The 21255-nt window shown below is 40.8% G+C and overlaps 2 protein-coding genes across 2 annotated transcripts in view; one reads left to right on the forward strand and one right to left on the reverse strand.

Moving 5' to 3' along the window:
- Nucleotides 1–1510, forward strand: part of FNDC7 (fibronectin type III domain containing 7) — a 24051-nt gene extending 22541 nt beyond the window's left edge. Inside the window, exons 12-13 of the mRNA XM_089516545.1 lie at nt 395–465; nt 1434–1510. Of these exons, the coding sequence (XP_089372671.1) occupies nt 395–456 (62 nt within the window). The 3' untranslated portion in view covers nt 457–465; nt 1434–1510. The remainder of the gene's footprint in view (nt 1–394; nt 466–1433) is intronic.
- On the reverse strand, nt 1260–12846 carry PRPF38B (pre-mRNA processing factor 38B). Its single transcript, XM_089516544.1, has 6 exons — nt 12410–12846; nt 7620–7688; nt 6401–6552; nt 6238–6298; nt 4179–4402; nt 1260–3341 (listed from the first exon to the last, which is right to left on the reverse strand). Exons 1-6 carry the CDS (start codon nt 12770–12772, stop codon nt 2489–2491), a joined length of 1722 nt encoding a protein of 573 aa, XP_089372670.1. The 5' UTR covers nt 12773–12846; the 3' UTR covers nt 1260–2488.
- Between the last annotated feature and the right edge of the window lie 8409 nt (nt 12847–21255).

The following is a 21255-nucleotide window of genomic DNA, read 5'->3' on the forward strand; positions in this document are numbered from 1 at the left end:
AGAGAAATCAGAAGGGAAATAAGCAGTTCTTAATCACAAAGACAAAAATTACTTAAACATGAATGTTTGTGGTTGGTAAGGTGGCCATGAGTTGTCCTTTTTCACAAGATTAACTTCCAAATGTATTGTCAGGTTGGGTCTTCTATCTTATAGATAGAAGACAGATTAATAGTAGAAACATCTGGGTCATTCAGGCTGGTTTCCATCAAGACAGCCCCTGCAGATATTGGATGGAGATGATGTCAAGGTGACAGGAGTCCCAGTTTTTATTTTGTAAACAGAGACACTGTGAAACCCCATTTAACCCATATGGAATCAAATCAGTAAGACTACACAATTGTCCACCAAAGCAGAAATTACCGGTTCAAACTTTTTTTCCAATATAATTTCTCAGTGATTTATAGAGGAAGGAGAAGTGCAGATCACCACCAGGGACTACAGGAAAGAGCCGACTAAAGTAAGCTGGTAAGAATATCTTAGTATTTCAGTCAGTTTTGGTGGGACATTTAATGATCCTTCTAATTCCACTGGCCACTTTCACTTCGCTCCCTCAGGCTATCCAGTCTCTCTATGTAACTGTTACAGCCTTGTCATCAGTGACCTATATTGTACAGGTTAAACACATACACACACACACACACATACACACACACATTTCATTGCAAATCAAACAGTAGCTTTTACTCTTGTGATACCATTATGTCTGGCTCAAGTATTTGTATTGATTCTTATAGTATGTAACAGTCAGATGACACTCTTGTTCATCTTTCTAGAAGTTGTGAAGTAATCAGTGTTTTCGACATACACAACTTGAGAACCAAATGTCATTTTTAATCTGCTGTGTAATAACCACAATACTTCTGATACCACCTCTCCCACCAAGTGAGCCATTATTGAGAACCTATTCACAATATAATGAAAGGGCCAAAATGCTGGATGTAAACAAAAAACCCAGATGCCACAAAATGTCCAAAATACATCTATTTGTATATTTCCTGGATGAGGATGGACAACGTATTTTCACTCCATTAAGCCTGCATATTTAACAGCTTGATAAACACCAGTGAACTGAAAGGATATTTACCAAATGGTATAAAAAAGTTTATTAAAGTACGTGCCTCAGTTATAACACACTTAACATGTTGGCCTGTCTAATGTGTACGCTAGAGGTAATTTACTCTTTGAACTGGTCTATCATTTATGAAAAACAAGCCTGAAATGACATTTTTTCCTGGCAATGAACTGGGGATAGCCACAAATAAATTAATCCAGTCTTTATTCCAGAGATTTTATATTTCTTATACAGGTCACTAGAACAAGTCTACCAAACAGATATTACTTTTGTGATATGATTTCTCTTCCAACACTGCATTTTGACATTTTCTCACAAGTAACCAGTGTTTTAAAAATTTAGCTATTTTTTTTCTTTCTAGAGAGAAATTCTTCAACTCAAGCAGTGATCCCAAGTCCTCCTAAAAATTAATGCATTAAAAAAAAAAAGAACTTCGTGGAGATGTTTTGCTTAAATGATTTGTAAAAAATATAGTAATTGGAAACTTGAACCTGAAGCTCGCTGACTGGCCTTATTTTGCTTTCTGGCCTCCCTTTACTCAGTTTCTTTTACCTTTGTTTATCATAGGACTACTTTATGAATGACAGGGCAGTGGCACATAAAAAACAAACAAAACAAAACTAGGGATATTGTACTGAAATAATGTTTACATGAAGAATACAACCTACCCAGCAAGTCTACATGGATATGATACATAGATGTATCAACCTTAACAGTGTTCCAATGAGGCAGCATTGACCTCAGCTATGACATAGACCTCAGGAAAACCACAGTCCCTGCCTTTAATTGCTACCTCCTTTGAAAGCCTACTCTACATGTAATACTTCCTTGAGTTTCACAATTAAACTGTATTTTAAATGGTTTCCAAGACAAGTGGTACAAATGGACACAAGAGTTCTAGAACTGCAACCTTCATGGATGTCGAATGCACATAAATATTTTAGATATAATACATGTTCAAAACCCATCCTTAAAAGCTTCTGCCATATTATTATGCAAAGCACAGCCATGCTAATTCAGATAGAAACCATAATTCCACATCTATAAAACAAAGTAGAATTAGTGGCAGTTTTATTGCCGTATACAAATTTAACCAACATGGCAAACCATGCCGAAGGGATTAGAACAGTTTCAGGACATATGTACAGATTGTACATTTCAGAAACATTTGAACAATTTAAAAAATGCACAAACAGATTTGCATCATGAATTTAACTAAACAAATGGCCTGGAATAGTCAATGCATTTAATGGGATTACAAAGGCACTTCCCTACTCAAAATAGGAAATGACAATCTGCAGCCTAAAGGGAGGTTGAAGAGTGCTCATCAACTACTGCACAATCATAACTTTAAGAAAAAAAATAAGCAAGGTTTCAAAACATTTATAGGATTCAATGTGATCCACTTCTGAACATTCATACAGTCTCATCTTTGTTTTTAGATTGTTTTTCTTGATTCTCTCGTTCTGTACTTTGGCTCCTCCGGTCATGTTTGTTTGAGTGGTCCTTATCACTGTGGTCATGTTTATGGGAACGTTCTTTGCTTTTACTACGTTTTCGTGATCTCTCTTTACTGGGGCTACGGTCTCGTTTTCGGGACTTTTCACTACTATCAGTTCTTCCTCTGCTTCTGCTTCTACTTCGCTTATTTGACTTCTCCTTACTTTCACTCTTGTGTTTACTTGATTTCTCTTTACTCCTACTTCTACTGTGCTTGCCAGCATTCCTACTCACACTTCTACTCCTATGCTTCCGATCCCTACTTCGGCTTCTGCTATGTCTCCTCTCTTTTTTGGAATCTCTTTTCTCATCTCTATGTTTCCTTTCATCTTTTTCATCTTTATGCCTCCTCTCATCTATTTCACTTTTACTTTTTCGATCTTTTGATTTTTCTCTTGAACGATCTCTCTCTCTAGACTGCTCTCTATCCCTTTCAATTCCTCTGTCTTTTTCATAGTCACGATCCTTCCTTCTGCTTCGTTCATTTTCTTTCTCCCTTTCCCTCTCTCTTCTGTCACCTTTTAGATCACGGCTTCGACTTCTGTGCCTCTCTCGGCTTCTACTTCGCCGACGTTCTAACGTCCGATCAGAACTTCGGGACTGTCGCCTTTCTCGTTCTCTCTCTTTGGCTTCTCGTTCTAGCCTCTGCCGCTCCCTTTCCCTTTCCAATTCTCTATCAAAACTGGATGATCCACGACCTTCTCGATGACGACTTCTACTTCTTGATCTTCTAGGTGACCTCCTGGGACTCAGGGACCTCCTTGGAGACCTACATGAAAACAAATGCTTAAGAAATTGAGCTTTTACACCAACAAGGGTTCTAGCAAGGAAATGTTTATCCTTCCCTTATTTTGCAGCCTTTTAATTCTATATTGGTATATTTTTTCTATATTGGTACTAATTTTACAGTACCATATGTCAAATGTATAGATGTCTATATCAGCTCCGATATCTGTTAGTATTTTTGCATGGCTACTAAATAACTGCACTACTGCTGGCAGAGTTTATACCAAGGTGGATATTTAACAAAACATTAACCATTTTTTGGTGGATCATTTAAACCTGGTGGTTGTTTGGATTCTTAAAAATAATACTGGACTAAGTAATCTTTCCAATATAGCTAGTGTGCATTTTTAGATAAGGCAAGAATGCATTTTCAGATAACTTAATACAGACTAACAATGTTTTAAACATTATATATTCAATTGTGTCCTTTCATTATGTAATTTGAAAACACTGGTAGAGCAAAGGTTCCTAACACATAAAAATCAGATTATAAATGACTGATGTCAGCCAACCCTAGATAAAGTAAACTAAGAATGTGTGGCAGCAGATCCCCAGCTTAATTTTCACTTCAGCAATTAAGATCCTAGGTGAATTTAGACAAGCTCATCTGCTATATGACAATACTACCATCCTTACAAATGGGTATGTAAGGATTACTGAGTTAATGTGAAGCTGTCTTAACATTCTATATAGCTATATATGTTATATAAATGCTATTATTATTTTAGAAAGTGGTGTTGCAAGAATAGAGGATATTTTGGCTATGTGAAATCACAGGAGTAAGAACTTGTTTGTTAAGTTTGTAAAGTTAATGTATAACCTTGAACGTCTACGCTCTGCATGTCTGTCTACTTCTTCTAGACCCTCCTTGCCATCCTTCTTGATTTTTCTAGGTCTAGCTTTTATTTGTTGATCAATGTTCTTCTGGACTGGTACAGGAATTCTTGGAAATAATGTCGAAAACCATTCAAGCTTAGTAAGGAAGGAACGCAGCATTTCTCCAATGGTCATGACACAGCCGCCACCTGCTTTCACATCAAGGTCCTTCAAAAAACAAAACACAAAACAGAAAACAAATTCTGATTGTGAGAAACCATCTATTATTTGCTTTAAAAACAATTCTACTATACTGATTACCATCATTCAAGTTTCAAATATGATGGCTAAGGTTCTTTTGCTGGTAAATAAGTTGCCTCAGAATGTCAACTCTTGTAACCTTTGCATTTGGCTATATGTTACAGTCTGGGACTTTGATTTAATGAATACGCATGCAGGTGTATATACCAATCCTGCTGCTGGATAGTAAAGGGTCCATTTATTAACAGATTAGCATGAAGTCCCCATCTCAGCTCTTTTGTATGCTGTTATCTTGTTACACTATTCCACAAAATGGAACATAATTTGCTCTAAATTAAAACCTCATCTTGAGGACTGCAGTCACAACTCAACACTACGGCCTAACTATGGCCTCATTTCCTGTCTAAAAATGATCAGAAAAGGCTGTAGTACAAAATGGACTCCATCTAAATTGGAAGCAATAGCAAACCAACTGCCATGAAGCAGTGAGGTTTCTAATTTAGAGTTATGCAAAAAATAAATAAAGGAACAAATAATTGGAAATGCATAATCCATGATGACCATTGTCTCGGAAAAGGGTCATTACCGCATGAAGGCCTTCTTGCTATGCCCTCTCACAGCTCAGGACATGTTAGTCAGCTATTGTCAGGCCCAAACCTATAGTGCAAGCACACAAGGAAAGTGAGATTTGTTATCTACAACAGAAGAGAAAATCTAAATGTAAAACTGCTTGCACTCACACACATTTAAGTGCTCATATACAATTTTTCCAAACAAAATCGCTGCACAGAGATCTAAAGAAGAAAACAATGTATTAACTTAAATGTAGTACCACAAAGGTACATTCAGAATATCAATGAACTAGTCAAAGCATTAACAGCATTTAGGCAGATGCAATGAGAAAGCATACTGATCTACTTTCACATCTTCAATGCATGGAAATTATCTCTCAGTACTACTGCAGTTTTATCTAGTTATATAAAAAACAGTGCAAAAGTTGCCATTAATTTTTTTTGGACAGGAACTAAAAATGCCACTCAGTAGTGCTGGGTGATGGTGGTGTCAAAATACATGCCACCTTTCTTTCAAAAATGAGATCATGAATTTTACTGTAGCATGAACTAGAAGAACAAGGTACAATACAAATCTCCACTGAGAAGATTCAGTACATTCTATAAAGTATAATGCACTCAGGATGTAGAGAATTCACATTAAAAACTGTGAATTAATTCTGGAAGAAATTAACCTTTCAGCAGGACTCTGTGGAGCCTCCAAAGTATAACTGCAAAGTTAAGAGTGAAATAGCAGTTCAAAACTTCAGTGATCACTGCTGCTGACAAAAACTTTTGAAAACAATTCCACTGAGAGTACAGATGTCCTCAGATGCCTTTGGATAGCAACAACTCTAGTTGATTCCCCTTCTTAAAAATACTGAATCTTACTTGTTGCTATCTGATTTGGCTTGGTTTGTACTTTTGCTAAAAATGCAAGAATTTTTTTTTCTAAACTTTTGGCCTCGGTCTACCAATGCATTTCCCCTCAAAGTATTTGGGTTCATAATAAATTAAATTCACTTTCAGCATTTGTTTTTGAAGATATAAGAATCCTATTTAATTATTTCTCACGGCAATCTCACAAACCATCAAGGACGAGAAAGATATTACTGCTCATTATATAAAGTTAAAAATTACATCTGTATTTCTTTAATGCTTTACAATCTAAAGACATTTAACTCAATTATTTACTTAAGATATCAGAAAAGAAAAGAAAAAGAAAACAAAGTATTACCCTTGTTGACATACCTCCTCATCATCAAGAAAGGATTCAAACCAGTCCCATAAATCTGTTGGAGGCTGTGTGTACCTTCAAGTACCAAAACAAACAAACAAAAACAAAAAAACACTGTAAATCAATGGTATTTTCCGTGAAGGTATTTATTTGAGAGCTAATTATATTGCTGCTTACCTAATATACATGAATCCAAGGGCCCTAATATATGGGGAGTCTGTATGCGTTATGAGTCCCATCACTTGCTTACGGGTAAGCTTCAGGGTAAATAACTTGTAGAGGAGACAAAAAGCTGTAGACACTATACCTCCAGTTCCAACACCACGCACCTTAAAACATTAGCAGAAAAAGAAACAACTAATCAGTCTGTCTTACTTTACAGTTAATACATAATATATTCATATATCTTTTTCTTCACATGTCAACTCAAAACTTTACACTGAGGCCAACTTGGGACTGGGTGCATATTTATACTAATGATTCTGATGATTTGCTGAGAACCTAAATCAATAAAGATCTGATTTTTTTAAAAAAAGAAGGCATATAAACTGAAATTATTATTATCAGCTGGGAAACATTTTACTATGGATTAAATATAATATTCATACCAATTCCAAGTTTTATCTGGAAATTATTTTTCTTTAACTTTTTGTAAATATTTAAACACCTGGCAGTTCAATAACAAGCTGTACAGTTTTAGATTTTTAAAATGTGCTTATGAATATTTCGTACTAATTTCAACACTTTAAGCATTCTCCACTAGATGTACAGATTTTGTTACAGCTACATGAGAAGTTGATTACCTTGTTGAAACTGCCAAACTTAACTAATATTGCCCTTCTTCACTTTGTTACTAATCCATTCCACAGCAAAACATACCCCACACTACCGGTTTCCATGGTTTTCTGCTTCACATCATTGGCTTGCACACATGCAATATGTGAGGAGAACCTATTTATGCATGATGTTCCATTTGTAACTAAGCATAAGGGCTTCACTGCAGGTATAGCTGTAGTTAATCTGGAGCACTAATGTATTAAAAATTGAGAATAATGATTCTTTTTTGGGCTACATATTTATTCATTTTTAAGTAGCTAGTCAAATACTAATTTCATTTCATTATGCCTTTCTGAGGAAGTAGCAGAACTGACAATTTAATTCAGATATCTAGCATTTATAACATGAAAAAAAATCATCATCAGTATTTCATTTTTTCCTATTACTGCAACCAAGTCAAAAATGAATTTTTAAAAACTCAGTGTCAACAATAAAAATAAATCTTCATTTTAATTAAAATATGCAACATTGGATTTGTTTCATATGTTCGAAGATGCATACATGTGCAATTACCATGTAGAAAACTCCAATAATTCAGAAGGCACGTACTTCTACTTACCCCTCCGCACATCCCTGTCTGGCCTGCTGTTTTTCTGCTCCCCTTTTCCCAAGGCTCAACATGTGTAACCTACAAACAAGAAACCGATCAATCAAACTCATTCTAATTTTAAATTTACATTTTAACATAAATGAAGCTGTGTATCCAACATAAATGAAGACTGCTGCTTCACCAGTTCCCACCGAAATGCCCCAAGTCTAACCGATCAAAAACAACTACTGTGAATACAGAGCCATCCACCATTCTGGAATTGGAAGATGGCACTGCAACAGTTAAGTATGAGTCTATGCTTTTGGACAGTAGTGACTATTTAGGCAAAAAGCCAATGAACCAGGGAACTGTTCCTCTCTCCCCAGATAGCCACTAATTTTAGATTAGTAAAAAAAGTTGATTCGTCAACAACTTTAGCCTTTCAACCAAGGCAAATCTTTGTCTGTAGTGTCTTGCTGAACTTCAAGAAGCACAGTGGTCTGCTCCTGTTGTGCAACTAAAAAACATCTCACCTTTTTGAGAGCTGTTGCAAGAACTCTAATCCATCTCCGGCTTCAGAGAAAGATGAGGCGCTTGCCAAATATAAAATAGAGAAATGATGATGATGAGTGCATTAGTGGACCCCTGACATTATTCTGAGCTTATTTTGTTAAACAATTGGCTGCTGTGTCACCTAATAAATACTTCTGTGACTTTCAAGCATGGTATGTGACACGGTATTGGGCTCAGCTGCTAATATATCTAATAATCTAGACTATCTGGTGCAAGCCTGAAAAGCTCAATGGAAGCTGGACCTAGGTTCTGTTCCCTTGTTCATAGGACAGGACAGGACTTCTCAACCTTTTAATCCTGGAGAAACTCTTGAGATAATTTTCAGGTCTCAGGGAACTCCTGCATAAAATTATTATATCTACCGCTAAAAAAGGCTCCCCCGCCCCAGTTACAATCTCTCATAGAACCCCTGAGAATTTCTCTCATGGAACCCTAGGTTTCTGGGATCTCTGGTTGAGAAACCCTGGCATAGGAACTACTGTAGTGCTGTGTCTATTCTATGGAAGTAACATGAATAGCCCAATGCTACTTGAGAGAAAACAGGTCGTGATTCTCCATGACATAAGCTCTGTGCCAGTTTCTAGAAGCAATGACACTACTGTATGAAGGAATCACAGTGTTATTTCCCACTTGACCCAGGCTTTCTAACCTATCTTCAGGGTTAGAATGATAAACTACCTTGCTTGATGAAAGAGATGTACAGATGGAAATTAACTGCTCCCCTTTGGCCCTAAACAGACAGAACATTACACAATACAAGCACAATACACCCCTGTGCCTTCTTTTGTCCTAAAACTCCCTGGAAGGATTTTAAATAGACCCAGTAGTGAGTTTCTGTCCACTTTTATATCTGTCCTGGGGACTGGTGCAGCCTGTGGCCAGTCCCAAGGATGAAAAACTGGCACAGAGTTTGCTGTTCCCTGTTATATAGAACTACATGGGCATATTAGGTTCTTCTGTAATAACTGATGCCTTGTGAGCAATGTAGCCCAGGGTGAACAACTTCAGCTACTCTGAGAGCCAATTCTGTGCCCCAGAGACCTTCTGGGGAGCTCATGGACTGACAAAAAACAAAAGGGAAAGTAGTTGAGAGTCCACTTCTCAATTTGAGAAATGGGTATTTTTTACATTCAGAAGAAATCTCCCAAAGTCAGAACATTATAGGTCCTGCTAGTCAGAAATGGGAAAAAGTTGAAGGCCACACACATTAAACTAAGCAGATGCTACTACCAACATCAGAAATGCACTGGACATTACTATTCTGTTTTGGACTGAAATATTAATTAACAAATAAACCTCAAATGAAAAACTCAGAGTATTATTAAAGTCAACACATGCTGTGGTGGTATCATGGTTCATCAAACCTCTACAACATATTATGTATGTATGTGTTGGAGTGGCCAGAACATTAAGCTTAGTATGTATTGAGGAGAGTTATATAGCATTCTGGGCCAGTGATGATCTCTCAGGTCCAAAATACACTGCAGAAATTATCCATTTTGAGACCATTTTAACTGTGCTGGCTCAGTGCTAGGGAATCCTGGGAATCGAAGTTTATTGTGGCACCAAATCTTTCTGACAGAGAAAGCTAAATGTCACACAGAACTACAGCCCCATACAGATAGGCCAAAATAAAGCTGCTTCGGGTCACTTTGGAGGTATGCTATTTAAATGATGTATGTGTCTTAAAAATCCGGAAACCGTGCCAAAGCCATGCTCCTGTGCTAGGGACTGGAACATGGCTTTGGCGCAGCTTCCGGACTCTTAGGATGCATGCATTACTTAAACAGCATACCTCCAACGTGACCCGAAGCAGCTTTATTTTGGCCTGTCTGTATGGGCCCTACAGCTCCTAAAACTCCCTAGCACTGAGCCTGGGCAATTAACGTGGTCTCAAACTGGATTATTTCTGCAGTGTGTTTTGGACCTCAGTCTAACCTACCTTACATTAGTGTTATGAGGGTACAGTCGGGGACAGATGTTTGTATGAGAGCTTCAATTCTTTAGAAAAACAGTGGGACAGAAATGTGATAAATATATAAATTCCTTCACATATTGTTTTACATCTGGGTTCCTAGGCATCTCAATCCTGTACAAACATCTGCCATGCTTTGTGTACTTTCTGCTCTCAAAAAAGTCTTCTGTGTTTGACATGGTAGAAAAGACCCAATTCCCAGGAAACCAAACTGGTAATGTTCATAGGAAAACAGTAAAAAGCAGAGGTGAGTCTCAACTTCAAAATACAAACCTGCTCTTTGAACCCATAGCTTTTTACTCCAAAACAAAAGCAGACACAGTTCTAAGGTATGTAATTTAACCAGGAAATGAACACAAGATACAGGAGAGACTTGAGCTCCCAATGCCAAAATTATTCATAGCTTACTCCCACACAAAGCACAAGACAATACCTATTTAACAGAAGACTTGCTGATTTTGATTAGCGAAAGAAAAGCAGACATCCAAGCAAAACACCTCACATACAACTTAAACACTTAATTGAAACACAGCTACCAGACTAACACAGTCCCTCCAACCCCAAGTAAAAGCTATAATACACCGGGCCAGTAAAACATCTCCTTTACTTCTCTTCACTTCTAGCACTGCAAGATGTACCTCTAGTCCTCCCTGACAGGCCCTTCCACTCACCTTTACCTTTTGCCTGGGTAGCTGCATTTTCTAAAAGACACCTCCCAATTTTGGAAACTAAGACTGTGGAGATAACCAACGCCTCACTTTACAGCTTGTCAGTCCACTCCAATACTTAACCTATATTATCTTTAGGCGACTGAAACAAGGGTCCAAAACACACTGGAGAAATAATCCACCTTAAGACCATCAGGCTCAGTGCTAGGGAATCCTGGGGACTGTAGTTTTGTGAGACACTGAGCCTCCTGTCAGAGGGAGAGCTGGTGCCACAATAAACTACAATTCCCAGAATTCCCTAGCACTGAGCCTGATGGTCTCAAGATGGATTAGGCAGAAAGTTTTAAAGAGGGTGCTGCACTGCTTTAAAGCGTATGGTGTTTAAATGCTTTTATCTTTTTAATCGTGTTCTATTTTTTTTAGTGACCATCTGTAATATTCTAATAGTTTAAATCTGTTTTAGTGGCCCCTTTTGTAGGTTTTAATAATAGACTGATAATAGGCTGCAGCCTCCCGCCCCCAACACTGATGTCTCTGGTCAGCAAGACAGGAAATGTGGCCAAGGCCCCAGGTCAGCAGAGGTCCTCCTTTTTCAGGTCGTGTCCTCCATTTCAACCTTCAGTCCAGGAGGAATTCCAAAAGCTCTCCCGTTCTGAGCAGGACTAAGAAGCATGGATTTACATTTACATGAGTGTTTTGAGCTTTTATTTGGTCATGCCCTCAGGTTTCCTTGAATGTCCTACATTTTGGCCGTGGTGAGGACATATGGGTCATACTGCCAAGGCCTCTTTGTCTGCTGGTTCTGAGAGAGGAAGAATGGTTTCTAAAGCGGTCAGAGAGAAGGGGACCCTTCCCTGGCTCTGTGGGTAGTAAACCCGGCCCTCTGCGTCCATGGATCCTTTAGCCACAGATCCCAGCATCCACGGATTGAAAATATTACCCACGAAATTAAATTTAAAATTCAAAAAGCAAACCTTGATTTTGCCACTTTGTATAAGGTACAACATTTCACTGTGCCATTGTATAGAACGGGGCTTCAGCACCCATTGATTTTGGCATCCAAGGGATACATATATGTGTGTGTGTGTGTGTCCTGGAACCAAATCCCAGCAGATACTAAGGGCCCATTTATAATAACAACAACACTGCATTGTATATATGTGTGTGTATGTATATATATATATATATATATATATATATAAAATGGGACTTTAGCATGAACGGACTTTGGTGCCCATGGGGAGAGGGTCCTGGAAGCAAATCCCAGTAGATACCAATCACAGTACCCTACTGTATATAATGGGACTTCAGCATCCATGGATTTTGGTATCAGGGGAGGGTGCTCTGGAATCAAACCCAAGTGGATGCCAAGGTCCTGCTGTATTATTATTATTATTATTACTATTATCATCCTATGTATATAATGGGACTTTATACCAGGGACACTATTTTAGTATACCACTGTATTTGATGGGACTTGAACATCCACGGATTTGGGAACCGGGGGGGGGGTGTCTCCTGGGCCCAAACCCCATCGGATCCCAAGGGCCCAGTGTATTATTATTATTATTGTTATTATATAATAACACTAGCGCCGAGCCCACCTTGAAGTAGATCTCGTCGACGACCTCGTGGTAGGTCTTGAGCTCGTAGAGCTGGACCTTGAAGTAGGGCGAGGAGAGGATGTTGGTGAGGATCATGGGGTTCAGGTTCATGGTCTTCTCGTTCCCCCACAGAGGCAAGACGTTGCCCTGCTTCCCGGAGGCCGCCGGCTTCGGGCCCGCGCTCTGCAGCGGAGGCAGGGCCAGAGGCGGCGGAGGCGGAGGCGGCGGGGAGAGCGCCATCCCCGCGGAGCCAGGCTGGAGGAGCATGGGCGCCGGGGGGCCGCCGGAGGAGGGCGGCTGCTGCTGCTGCTGGGGCGGAGCGTGGCAGTTCCCGGCGCCCGCCAAGGGGCAGTTGTTGGCCATGGCGCCGAGTCCGGAGGGAAAGAGAGCGGGTTCCGAGCGGCGCCTCCAACCGCCGACAAGATGGCGGCCCTGGCACGGAAGTGACGTCGGAGGGCTTCCGGTTGAGAGGCAGCCAATGGCAGGCCGAGGAGGAGGAGGAGGAGGCGGCAGGAAAATGGCCGACCTTTGCTTCTTCTCCTCAGAGGCTGCATCCAGACTGGAGAAATAACCCGGTTTGGTATCGCTTTAGCTGTCTTGGCTCTGCTCTGGGCCCACAACAAACTCCAACTCCCAGAATTCCATAGCCTTCAGCCAAGACAGCCATTTCTGACAGAGAAGGCTAAATGTCTCGCAGAACTACCGTTCCCAGAATCCCCCAGGGCAGTTAAAAGTGGTCTCGCACTGGGTTGTTGTTTGTGCAGTGTGTGTGTGTTGTTGTTGTTGTGGATCCAAGCCTCCTCATAAGCGCGGAGGAGGAGGAGCAGGAGGACCAGGCGCCTCAGGAATGGAGGTGGAGAGCAAAGGAAAAGCACGAAACCCTCATATAGACGGAAAGTCGTGCTTTTCCTTTGCTCTCCACCTCCATTCCTGAGGCGCCTGGTCCTCCTGCTCCTCCTCCTCCGCGCTTATGAGGAGGCTTGGATCCACAACAACAACAACACACACACTGCACAAACAACAACCCAGTCCGAGGTTGGAGTGGAGGAGGTTCAAGGAAAAAAACCAAACAAAAAAGCTAGGAAGGTTCATAGAAATATAAATTGGTGCTTCTCAGTCGTGCTCAAAATGGAGGACAGGAGGCTGAAACGGAGGATGTGTCCTGGAAAAGGAGGACCTGTGGTCACTGTGCTTGCAGCACAACAAACACCTTTGGGGCTCCTGGTTGCTGTGTGCTTTCAAGTCCTTCCTGACTTATGGCAACCCTAAGGCAAACTTACCACAGGGATTTTGGGGGCAAGTTTCCTGAGATGGGTTTGCCATCTGAGGCTGAGAGTGTGTGACTCACCCAGTGGCCGAACAGGGATTCGAACCCTGGTCTCCAGAGTCATAGTACAACATTCAAACCACTATGCCATGTTGACTCCTTACGAAAATATGAGTAAATTTGTCCCTCCATATTCGCTAAGGTTAGCAGCACAAGACCCCCGTGAATATGGAAAAACCGCAAATAACAAAAACACCATGTTTTTATCTGAGAGGACACCTCTGTAGCAATCTCCAGGTCCTCCAGTGCAACTCTGTAGTCAACGTCCGACAGACACTGACACAGAACTGCCCTGGAGGAGCTACAAAGGCCTAGTAGAGTATTCTCTCTAGGTCTTTCAGTGCAGCTTATAGTTAAAGGTGACCATACAGTTCCACTGGAGGACCTCAATATTCCTAGAGAGAAGATATTAATCAAATCCAGGAATAATGAAAGCCACAAATATGGAGGGATGAATGTATATGCATTGTTTATTAATAGAGTTCACTTCAAAGTCAGTGTGAACTGTGAAGGGAACAAAGAGCAAGGCAGTTTCCCAAAACAATTGCTTTTCCAGTGCCTGCTATCTGTCTCTTCCCCTCCACCAGCACTGTGGGTCAGGCACTAGAGACCTGTGGCTCATGCACACTACTGAATTGTGTGTATGTGTGTGTTGTGTGCCTTCAAGCCGTTTCAGTCTTACGGCAAGCCTATCACAGGGCTTTCCGTGCAAGTTGTTTCAGAGGCGAGGGTTGCCATTGCCATACTCTGAGGATGAGAGATTGTGACTTGCCCGAGGTTACTCAGCAGGGTTCCATGGCTGAGCGAACCCTGATTTCCAGAGTCATAATCCAGTGCTCAAACCACTACGCCATACTGGATCTACAGAATGATAGCATTATTTCCACTTCAACTACCATAGTTCCTTTTCATGGAATCCTGGGGTTTGTAGTTTCGTCTGCCTGAGAATTATTATTACTATTATTAATACTGTAGTTGTTTGTTTATATAGCGCTGTAAGTTTACATGGCACTTTACAGATACAATCTGTCAGAGGCTTACAATCTAAGGATTAGATCCTTTAGATCCTTTGTCACATGCCCCTAAGTTTTACCCTTGACTTATCCATGGGTCATATCAAAACCTGTAATTTTGGCCCAAAAACCTATCCTTGACTTATATATGGGGTCGACTTATAGGTGAGTATATACAGTAACCAATAAGAGCAGCTGTGTCTCTTGCTGCTGGAATTGCAGTTAATGGCTTAACGTTGTATACCTGAAACAGGAAGCTTGCAGCTGTTGAGCTTTTGTGGTTAGCTGTTTGGTCATTTATTATTTACTTAAGAGTATTTATACCCTGCCCTTCAGCCAAAAAGGCTCCCAGGGTGGCTTACAAATCATTAAATTAACAGTTCCCTGCCCTCAGACTTACAGTCTAAATAAGACATGTCACATAAGGAAAAGGGGATGGCAGTGGGGGAGAGGATGCTGGCTGCTCTTCCCTCAGATGTCAGAGCAATGCAGGTTGGCACATGCAGGAAGGGGATGTGCCAACAACAAGGCTGACTTTAAAAAGCGTATATATGACCCTGCAATTGTATCACCAGTGATTCTTAACCAGTTGATTGGCTAAAGAGGTTTTGGGGAAACTCTAGAAGGTTTGTGGTTAGACTATATGTCCATGCTTGTCATTGCACTGGGTTGGAATTGTTTGTCATAAGGTTCTGCCTATGTGCATTATGCAATATAGTAAATCTGGGCGTTTACTCATCCTCTGTGTGACAAATTCACCTTTGAGCAAATGACTCTCTGGAGGGGCCTCCACATTGACGTTCCCAGTTCAGAGGGCCGTATATACTCAACCATAAGTTGACCTCATGTCAAATGAGAGCAGGTTTTTGGGGACAAAATTAAAGATTTTTATATGATCCATGGATAAGTCGAAGGTAAGATTTAGAGTCTGCTTTCCTGCCCGTCCACCCGCCCTTGGTTGTCTTGCAGCTGGCCTGTTTATCTCCTCACAGAAGGTGGACAGGAGAAAGAAACAAGTGGGTGGCTGCAAATAATCCCAGGTGGGAGACAGGAGACAGCCGGGCTGGGGAGAGGCTTGATACCATATTGACCCATGCATAAGAGAACCCACAGGTTTTGGGGTCAAATCTTTGGCATAAATTTTTGACTTATACATGGTTATATAGAGTACCTAATTTTAAGTTGGGAAAGGAAGTCCCATTCCAGTTCCATATCTAGTGACTTCTTTAAGTCTAGGGATTTTGCTGGGTACAAAATAAAGAGTGAACTCACCCCCCATTTATTAAAATATCTTATGCCCGTCTTCAATGTTCCATGGAACTAGTTAATGGGGTGGAAGTGTCAGGATCCTTGGTGTTTGTAATACAGCTAGGGATGCCATATCCCACCTGCAGGCGGGACAGTCCCGTTTTTGGCAGCACTGGGCCGGTCCCGTCCCTGTTGCCCTCCCACCTCCTCCTCCTTTTTCTCTTCCGCGTGGCCCACGCTGCCCACCCGCTTCCTCCTCCTCCTCCGTGCGGCCCGCTTACCTCCTCCTCCTCCCCCTCCTCCTCCTTTTTTTTTTCCTTCCACATGGCCACACGGCCCACCCACTTCCTCCACCTCCGCGCAGCCATGCAGCCCGCCCACTTCCTCCTCCTTCTCCTCCACGTGGCCCGCCTACCTCCTCATTCTCCTTTGTGCGGCTGCGCTGCCTGCCACAGTTGCCTGGGATGTGGCTGGTGCCAGCTCACACTTGTGCGCCCGCACGTGGGGCTAGAAAAGGAGCGCTTGTCCCCTTGAGGCTGCCTGGCCAATGGCACAAGAGCGGGGGCGCGGCTGTTTCCAGCCCCAGTCTGCCATTGGCCAGCCTCAAGGAGGAGGTGGAGCCCTGGAGGAGGTGGAGGAGGAGGTGGTGGTGAGTGGCCATTTAGTGTATTTTTTTTTTAAAGTGTGACTTTCCAAAGTGCGTTTTTTGTGCATTTTTTGTACTTTTAATGCTAACAGGTCTGCCTTTTTTAACAATGATAGTGGTGATGATGATGATGATGATGATATTGATACTCTCTGAGGCATGACCAATGTTACAAACTCATGAGCAGTGAAGAAAAATCAAAGTACCTTGACCAAGTATACATTTCTGAGAAGTACAGTTGGTGTAAAAAACCTGGAACCGAGGGCAAATCCACTTCTTGTTAAACCACCTTGACATGTTAAATATGCATAGCCATGTTAACCCATGTTAAGTGTTAAACCCAAAGGGTTTGGTTATGCAATAAGCCTCTGAAATATACTAGAGGCCATGTTAAATAAAGCCATGTTAAATGCCCAAATGTGCTGTCGTGTGTGTTTTGGAATGGGGGGGGGGGGGGCTGTTTGGCCAGAAAGGGAAGTACATTTCTGCCATCTGTCTAGGAATAATGCCAAAATGTCCTTAATTTTGAGCATACCTAAGAAACATGCATTTATATTAATGCTTTTTTAAAAAAAATGTTTAGTTGCTCATATGTTCTACATTTGGGGTAAAATTTTATCCTACATTTGTCCTACACTTTTTTTACATTTGTTGCGGTTTGGAGGTTGACAGTTATGGCAACCCTAAATACCGCAGAAAGGGGAAGGCAAGCATTGTCAGAAATGCATTCTAGCTTCAAGAAAGCTGATTTCAGTAAATTTAGGGAAATCCTTTAATATCCAAAATCTACAAAACAGTGCTACCTTTATTGGGCCAACCAAAATGCATAAATGTGTAAATTTACGGTGCTTTATAAATAAAGGTTAATAATAATAATAATAATAATAATAATAATAATAAAAAAATATGTGTAGGAAATTCCACTGGCTTTTTCATCAGGTAAAGGTGTTAAAAATAACACAGGATAAAAAATTTTGACAATGTTAGTCACAGACCTGTATTTTGTCAAGATGGTGGTGGTGGTGTTCTGAATATGGAGGTATATCTATGCAGGCAGGCCACTTCTCCTTCTGGCCATGTGGTGTTGAGAAAGAAAGTATTCTAAAGTCCATGAAATCTAAATTACCAAACCAAAAAGGCGTTCCTTATAAGATCCGGAATGTCTAAGTCCTTTCTGAGGCCACAAGCCCCTTTATTAGGCAGAGAACACTGAATTTCTCAGACTCAATGTTTTTGCATTCAGAAAATTTTAGGTGCAGTCCCATTTGAAAACAAAAGTTTTACTTTTATTGGAGGCAGGAACCTCAAATAGTAAGGTCCCAGTCCATTGGTTCATTCTTTTTTGCGGCTAAAATGAGGTATCTTCATGTTCAGGAAACATATCTAGAAGTAGTCGTGTTGGCCATACAGCAAAGCACAATAACATTTTTTTCTCCTGTTTTATTTTTTAACACCTTTTCCTGATGAAGAAGCAAGTGGAGTTTCAAAAGCTTGTGACACATGTTTTATGCATTTTGGTTGGCCCAAAATTGTATTGTACCAGAAAAAGTAATGGTGCGCATACCCATGTGCATGTGCACAGCACGAGCCCCCATTGGCTTTAATGGGGCTTGAGTTTATGCAGTACTTCTCTTACACGGGGGGATCCAGAACAGATCCCCACGTAAGGGAAGGAACTACTGTAATTGGTTTTTTTTTCAACTTTTGGATTATTTTGTGTTTCATGTTAATCTTTTACAAGATATCTTGAGTCCTGTTTTGGGCTATGAATACAGACAGCCTTCCTTACCCATGGATTTGTTATCCATAGATTCAGGCATCCATGGCTTGAAAATATTTCCCAAATATATAAATTCCAAAATGCAAACCTTGATTTCACCATTTCATTTAAGGCACAATATTTTCCTGTGCCACTTATATTTAATGGGACTTGAGTATCCACAGATTTTGCTTTCCACAATGGGTTCTAGAACCAAACCCCACTTTAAAATAAATTTGTAAAACATAAATATATACAAGTCCACCATCTGGAGAAAGTTATTGGTGGTTGTGAAGGGAGGAACTGGGCAACCCTGGATGGAGCCAGCCAGTCACAGTTCAGGGAACACAGAAAACAGATAGGGAAATGAGGGTGTAGAGGAAAGGAACTGATTGTAATAGAGAAGACAGTCAGTGGAAAGAACTAACTGTGGTTTTGGGTTAGCTATTTGTTTTGCTGTGGAGTTTATTCCTCCCGTTTGATAAACACCTGTGTGCCTTCAAGTCGTTTCCAGCTTATGGCATCCCTATAGCAAACCTATCACAGGGTTTTCTTGGCAAGATTTGTTCAGAGCTTGCCATTGCCTTCCCTTGAGGTTGAAAGTCACCCAAGACTTTATCCCACGGGAGAATTTTTTCTCTTAATTTCAAATGAAAAGAAAGTGGGGCCAGAACGCATTCAAGTGAATTCACTAGTTCAACGAATTTACGTGAATGGCAATCGCGTTCTAACTGGCTTCCCATTGCCCAAAAATAGCATGCCATTGCCCGAATTTGCGTGTGGCAGTCTATCACGCAATAACGTTAAACCCCATGATTGCATTTGGACTGACTTCCCATTGCCCGAATTTGCTTGTAGTAGGCTATCATGCAATAATGTGAAACCCCATGATTGCGTTCAGATTGCCATTGGATTATGCTTCCAATTTCCCTTGTCTGATAAACTCCCCACTGAGCGGAGACTCAAACCCTGGTCTCCAGAGTCATAATCCAACACTCAAACCACTAATAAACTTCCACTTACATGTGTGTGTGTGTGTATTTTTAAAGACTGTCTCTGTGCTTATTAAATTGGTGGAAAGTATGGTCATGCCTACCACAGAAAAGCCACCAAAACAATGCAGCCTCTGGTCCACGTAAATGAGGGTCACCTTTAGGTACTCAAGGGATTAAGAGAGGAAAGGGGCAAGATGAATGACAGGAGCCCAATAGTTGGAACTGCAATGACAGTATGAAAGGGAACATTCTATATATTTGGTGCCAGGGATATTGCGAGAAGAACTATTTGGTTTAGAGGAAACCAAAGAGAGGTCTTGACTAGTCAGCAGAGTTGTGTCAAATGTGTGTTGAGGACAAGTGGAGTTGGAAAGACACATCTGAATTACCTGAGGAAGAGGTGCAGTAAAGGTTTTGGGGAAACTGTAATTCCTAAGGTAAAAAGATGGGCTAAATTAAGAGATTAAGCTGAAGTAAATACAAGGAAAATCCACAAGATGACAGGAACCCTGAGTTATTTCTGGGGGGAAAGTTTGAAGTAAAGTAAGAAATCACCAAAGAAATAAGGAAACAAGCATAAATAACATGAAAAGAAGTGACCTGAATCTCAGAGACATGAGAAGACCCATTATATGTGATACCTGCCCAGCATCCACCCTTTATACATCCAGTGGCTGCGTTCCCACTATGAAAAAAATCAAATTACTGATCGGTGTAAATGACCCTCATTCCCATTTGAAACCGGTTCCTGTCACAAAGTGATCGATTCCTGTAGTGATAAAGTGAGGCAAAGGCAACCCCCCCCCCCCCCTGATTTTTCCAGACAGTAGTTTGAAAGAGATTCTTTTGAAAAGAATCAATTCTGAAAAGTGTTCAACAAGTGGGAATGACAGATCTGAATCTCATCATTCTGGAGGAGAGGGACTAAGGCAAGTAGTTGCAAAACCAATGAATTGAATTTTCTATGAATGTATTTTTTAAAAAAATGATCCTGGTATGTCAGGGGAGAGAAAGACCCCATTGGTCCCCTCCAGAGCCCTGCCATCCCTGGATCACCCGATCCAAGGATGATCCAGGGATGGCAGGGGTCTGGAGGGAACCCTTGGGGGTCTTTCTCCCCCCTGTCATCCCTGGATCCCTGGGTTTGGGAGATTTCACAACACACACACACACACAATGCTGCCTTTTTATTTGTTGGTGTGACGGGTGTGTTTTTTTGTAAATAAAATTAATCGATGAACTGATATATTGGTTTAGCAACTGCTTACAAAGGCAAGTAGTTGCTTGACCAGTCTATTGATTCACTGATTAATTTTATTTACAAAAAACATGCCATGTCCCTCGTCCTCCTCTTGCCGGGTCCCTGCCTTCCTCCCCACCCAAAGCCTGGGCTGCCGTGACAACTGATATTTATTTTGAATTGGTGCAAACTAATGGGGATGACAGTTGGGCCAAAAAAAGAGCGATTCCACTGGCATAATGAAAAGATCCCGTTTCATAAAGGGAATGAGGGATCTTTTGGAATCGATTACCGACACAGAGCAAAGCCAAATTAGAAACCGGGTTATACTGCAAGTGGGAATGAGAACTAAATGTATAAGGGCTAGGGTCCCTGTTGTCTTCCTCTTATAAGTTTTATATCTTTGGTAGCGTGTTTTATGAGCCAATATGGTTGTGAATTCACTCAGGCAAAAAGGTTTTTTTGCAACAAATTTTAACTTTATTTAATAACATATACCAAGAATGTTTTAAAGGTGGTATGGTTACAGTAATTCAGCAATTCCTCACTCAATTTCTCTTAAGTGAACTTCCCCTGAACTTAAATCATCTGCTTGAACCCTCTACTCCCTCAACGGAA

Source organism: Sceloporus occidentalis, unplaced genomic scaffold (assembly GCF_023333645.1).
Source record: "Sceloporus occidentalis isolate IW3139 unplaced genomic scaffold, rSceOcc1.0.p SCAF_3, whole genome shotgun sequence".
Taxonomy (NCBI): domain Eukaryota; kingdom Metazoa; phylum Chordata; class Lepidosauria; order Squamata; family Phrynosomatidae; genus Sceloporus; species Sceloporus occidentalis.